At 38.7% G+C, this 6,000-nt stretch overlaps 1 protein-coding gene across 1 annotated transcript; it reads left to right on the top strand.

The window, feature by feature from the left end:
- The first annotated feature begins 451 nt into the window (after positions 1 to 451).
- Positions 452 to 1,903, top strand: LOC108680051 (constitutive coactivator of peroxisome proliferator-activated receptor gamma-like). Its single transcript, XM_018168818.1, has 2 exons — positions 452 to 503; positions 1,317 to 1,903. The coding sequence occupies exons 1-2, from the start codon at positions 452 to 454 to the stop codon at positions 1,901 to 1,903; spliced, it is 639 nt and encodes a 212-aa protein (XP_018024307.1).
- Positions 1,904 to 6,000: the final 4,097 nt, after the last annotated feature.

Raw genomic sequence — 6,000 nt, 5'->3', positions numbered from 1 at the left:
AATAATATATACGTAATAATATATACAAGTTTCCAGGTGATTTGTTCGAATATAGCCTGGATTGCCAAGTCTTCCTTATTTTACTACATGGACAATGCAGATAATTACTGTGACTCTGAGAAAGCTTAGCAAGCACGTCACATGTAATGCAGGTGAGCAACTTGGATATCTCCGTGAATTATCATTATACATTATGATTACATTTCACGTGTTTTTCATACCTTAGACTCTATGACTTGTATATGTAATAATTCCGAGGCAAGGAATGCACCTTCCCACATATAAGAACGTCCACCTACTACGAGTCTACGCCCCGCACTCATCTTTTCAATGACAAGTGCAAAGAGCATCAAAAATATTTTTTACAGAGAGCAAGAATAGCAAATCGAATAATTCGACGCAGCTGCGCGCAGACCGATCCGCCATGACTGAGCACGCGCGTTTTTGAGCTATGACTAAACTATTCTGCAACAGCAGCGAAAGCTCAGCCGCCATTGTCGATTGTAAGTATATTCATTAACCTTTATCACAACGAGCACATACATCATGTATGTGTGTGTTTCAGTGCAGAAAATTGCTGCACATAAAACAATTTTTTCTCTGTAATCTGTAATAATTTTTTTGTCACGACCGCATGATATATGCAGCCATCAGTCGGATGTGCTGTCATGCCGGCAAGCTATATTGGCGGAATTATTCATAAATTTACCCAGAGAAAAATACAGTGAATTTCAGCTTATGGTGACCTGGAATAAGGTAGTAATTTTTCCAACATTGTTATCTTAGAATTGTCAGAGTGACTAAAAAATATTAATTATCTCACTCCATCGCTCGAATCGCGGAGTAATCATGAATTCAAAGACGAATATTTAACTCGAAAATTATTTGCGTTGTCTAAACTTTGGCTTTAAGGGGACCGGCTAACCTCCGGTAAAACTTCTACAGTTATTATCCGATCATCATGAAACTTCGCATACATATGCAAAATGTAAATATAAGAACATTTTGCTCGTATGAATTTTTCGAAAAAATATATAGAAAACGTGAAATTCATAGAAAACGGCTATAAAAGGGTACTTTAGAAAATCTATCTCCTCCTACAAATATCTGACATCACTGCCTCTACTGACCCTGAAGCAAGCAGTGACATCACTGCCTCTACTGTCCCAGAAACGAGCAGTGACATCACTGCCTCTACTGACCCAGAAGCAAGCAGTGACATCACTGCCTCTACTGACCCTGAAGCGAGCAGTGACATCACTGCCTCTACTGACCCTGAAGCAAGCAGTGACATCACTGCTCTACTGACCCTGAAGCAAGCAGTGACATCACTGCCTCTCCTGACCATGAAGCGAGCAGTGACATCACTGCCTCTACTGACCCTGAAGTGCGCAGTGACATCACTGCCTCTACTAACCCTGAAGTGCGCAGTGACATCACTGCCTCTACTGGCCCTGAAGCAAGCAGTGATATCACTGCCTCTACTGACCCTGAAGCGAGCAGTGACTTCACTGCCTCTACTGACCCTGAAGTGCGCAGTGACATCACTGCCTCTACTGACCCTGAAACGAGCAGTGACATCACTGCCTCTACTGGCCCTGAAGTGCGCAGTGACATCACTGTCTCTACTAACCCTGAAGCGAGCAGTGACATCACTGCCTCTACTGACCCAGAAGCGAGCAGTGACATCACTGCCTCTACTGACCCTGAAGTGCGCAGTGACATCACTGCCTCTACTGGCCCTGAAGTGCGCAGTGACATCACTGCCTCTACTGGCCCTGAAGCGAGCAGTGACATCACTGCCTCTACTGACCCAGAAGCAAGCAGTGACATCACTGCCTCTACTGGCCCTGAAGCAGGCAGTGACATCACTGTCCATATAAAATTAATTCTTTACTTATAGCAATATCAACATTGCAGTCAATGTAGGATATGCCATATATGGCCGGTCGCTGATTATAGACATTGCATAATTTTATACAACTTTTCAGGGTTTCGAACTCGCAACACGACGTTTCGATTTAGACTTTATCAACATATGACATTTTTCTTTGCTCATCTCGAAACACTACGAACTCCTGTGAACTCCGTCACCCACACAACACCTCCTCCCGCTGTCGTGTCCGCTGCTAGATAGGAAATAAGCTAATAATTCGTTTAATCAAGGACGGACCTCCTTTGTTATTTTTGATGCATTTAAACCATTTTCTAGAAAATATTTGAAACAGTCCGCCTCCAAAAAGATGAACACGCAATTGCCGATCATTTTCTGCGATGGGCTACTGAAGTAAATCATCAACATGAGATCGAACATTTCATGTAATAGAACAATGAAGATTTTAAAATATAATGCATCTATTTCATGTGTCTCTTGCTGTGTTATAAACATGTCCATGTCTAACTTCGTACAATTTATCATCGATTTGATATAATGGGAATGATAATCCAGGAATACAATATCCATGAAGCTGATTAATGCAAAAACAAAGCTTCGTGGACATCACGTGGTATCCAGCATACCGGCAGACCAAAACAGGACAGACCACAAGTGGCAGGATAATTCATTAGACCATGCAGAGCTATCGCCGATGCTTAACCACTCGACCACCTGGCCAATTCCGACCATAATTCTTACAACTAGTTGCAGGTTTTGAACCCCCAACTCGTTGAACTATATTAGCGATTTTAACCACTCGGTCTTTCGATTTGCAGTTGAATATAGTCTAATCCACTACACGGGAACCAAGCATTTTGAAAAAGAAATGAGGCACATTTAAAAATAAGTCTAAAGAGAAAACCGTATCCCAGATTGCAGTCTTTAGACGCTGTAATGTGCATCGACGTGCCTATACGTTAACACGAGAACATAAGATTCGGCTTATTGAAGTTGCTAAACTTCTAAAATATGTAACTTTTACTTATTATTGTTCGAATAAGATATTAATAAATAACGGAGGAAAATGATGGCCCCACCAAATTAAGTGGACATTTTGACACAAATATGAAAAATAAACAACACCTAATCATTTCAATTTTTTAAATTGATGAAACCCATCAAAAAAAGATGAAATCTAATTTGTCACCGGAGAAAAAGATAGAATTCAGAGCATAACACCAACGTCTTTCTGAAAAAAAAACATAAAATGTCCAAATTTTCTTAGTGGGTGACTAAATAAAAAAAAATCACCAGGAGACTAAGATCTCAAGCTTTATCATTCATGAGCAGCGAAAATAATTCTGAATCAACTTATTCACTTGATTGAGTCTGAGTTGGCAACTTAGCCATTGAAAAATTTACAAGGAAGGCCTGGCGTTACTAATCAGGGAGGTCTGCACCGCCCGCAATTGACGGGGTCAAGGGAATATGGACCCATGAATATATTCTCGTTCATTAATGAATTATTTAATAGCCTGGGGAGAAATTAACTGTAGTTCTGTAATATAATGTAATATATAATGATATAATAGTACTGTGATATAATGCCATGATCTCTGTTCTATGGAACAAAAATATAGTTCATTATGCAGGGGTATGTACCCAGAGCGTTCAATTTAATTGCAACCATGATATTTTTAGCATCAAACAGGTGGGTGTATAAATTTCAGAATTGATTGAAGAGGATAAAAGAAGTTATATGATTGTCTTCCAACTTGTGCTAGCACAATGAAATGAATACATTTGGTGAATTACGTTGCGAGTTTCAGAAAATCTCCATATTCCAGTCAGCCATAAAAATAATCGATCACAGAAAACGAATTTGCAGCCAGACTCACTAAAACCACATTTTCGATTGCCCGCCTATATACCACGACCATCCACTAAACTTTTATCTTACTTAAGTAACAGTTTCGCTTATCGGTCAAAGCGATCAAATAAAATGAGGGAATAAATTTTTAATAACCAATAATGTGGATAACTGATAACCTACCTGAGGATAAGACGAGCAAGCCTCCAAGCTACAAATGTTTACATAAAAGAAACATGGGCCTCGTATTGAAAATAAATAAATAATTTCATGTGAAACAAATGATTGCGGAAAATTTCGCTGATTTATTAAAAATGACGCCATCTAAGAAAATTTGACGCCATCTAAGAAAATTTGCATCATGGACCGTGCGGTTGAATAAGGTCAGTGAACAATTGAAAGTCGTAAGTGACGCAACGTTCATCCGATTAGCCATGTTTATTGAGATCTTAATAAGCTATTCATATTATCGTAGAATATTAGAGTAAAGAATGTTATGAGAAAATATTTAAACAAAACATGTTGAATATGTGTATATCATTCGATAAATTTTTATTGTGAAATTTCGAACATTACAAAATTCAGTTGATCTAAATGTAATCGGAGAAAATTTTATAAATAATGATTCGATATACAAATGCCATCTCGGTATAAATTGTAAGTAATTAGTTAACATCACCATATCACATATTAGTTAACATTAGTTAGCATCACCACGATTGTAAACAAACCGGTTTACAATCATGAATGTTATATATAAATTTCTATTGCTTATTTCAGATGAAATACTCCTCATGAATGATCAATTAAATTGATACATTATATGATTGGTAATTTACCAATACCGAAAATTATCGTCCTATTATTTTTCAGCATTACATGATGGCGATGAACACGAGCAAAGTTTTGTAGCCACAACTTAACTTTGACCAGCAAAATAATATTGATAAGCGATTTATTCACTTAAGGAAGTGGTTATGACAAGAAGAGATTCAATATTAAAAAAGTAAAGACGTTATTTTACTTATTTATTTGAGTGTTCCGAGATGATAGAAAATTACAGTCCACCATAGAAGATTTCCGTAAAAAACGAAGTTTCGAAGGGGAAGCTTTTTGAAACAACTACTGGGGGAGCTTCACTGCCCTGCCGCCTCCACTAGCAGGCAATCCTCTGAATTACACAAAAAAACTTATTGTAAAGGCACAGAACTATTTATCGTTCAACATGAACAACGGAAATAAAAAGAGCAGTCAAAGCATTTCAACAAACAATAATCTTCACGAGGAAACCCATTTGTGGTTACCGTCTTCAAGCAGCGAGCTACAGATCCATCATCAGAGCTATGCGTGTTTATTATACCGGACGGAAAGTAAAACTACTTAGGCCCAGCAATTTTTATAGTTAAAAAATCATATATTCAGCTGACAACTGAGCAAATGGTTGCGGAGAATGTCTGGGATGTTTGTAAAAATTTGCGAGGCCGTCTGGGAAATCGGAAAAGTCAGCCGTCGATGAGCCAAAACCGCCCGTGCCCTTGAACCCGTAGACTCCATATAGAATTTTACCCGCGCTGGTTGGGGTCGCAGCGCTAGGAAGATTTCACCTAGAATAGAATTGAATAGAATATAATAGAAGTGTCGGCATTGAAGGAATAGGCCCATGGCCTGTTGCCGATTCGTGAACTTTTCGTGACTTGATTCACAAGGGATCCGGCTTTTGGAACCCGATCTTTCCATAACTGACGATTGATTGAGATAGCTGCTGGACTTATTGCCTGGTCGCCGGTCGGCTGGTCCGTAACTTGCTAGGCTTTACTAAATAACTTTTTCATTTCTTAAATATTGAATCTCATCTAGATCTAATCCCTTCTTTAAGCGAAAGAATCGCTCATTGAATGAAGAAAAGCTCTGTTCCTTTACTATATTTTTTTATGTAATTCAGAGTCTGGTAGTGCAGGGGCCAGGGCTGGGTCAGGCACGTCAGTGCTGTGAAGCTTCCGCAGATGTTGTTTCAAAGGGCTTCCCCTCAAAGTTTCGTTTTCTTTCAAGAAAATATTCCATGGTGGACTATAATACTTTATCTGCCTATACATATGAAAATAAATAACTTATATATTTCTGCTGCTGGACTTATTGCCTGGTCCGTAATTGTATTGTAAACCTGTACCTATCAAACGAAACGTGAGTCAGCGGCAATAATTCAGACACTCATGCCAATCATCAAATGAAATTCAGGGTATCGACATGAGGACGC

Source organism: Hyalella azteca, unplaced genomic scaffold, assembly GCF_000764305.2.
Source record: "Hyalella azteca isolate HAZT.00-mixed unplaced genomic scaffold, Hazt_2.0.2 contig8873, whole genome shotgun sequence".
In the NCBI taxonomy this organism is placed as follows: Eukaryota; Metazoa; Arthropoda; class Malacostraca; order Amphipoda; family Hyalellidae; genus Hyalella; species Hyalella azteca.
This window is presented reverse-complemented; position numbering and strand designations above follow the sequence as displayed.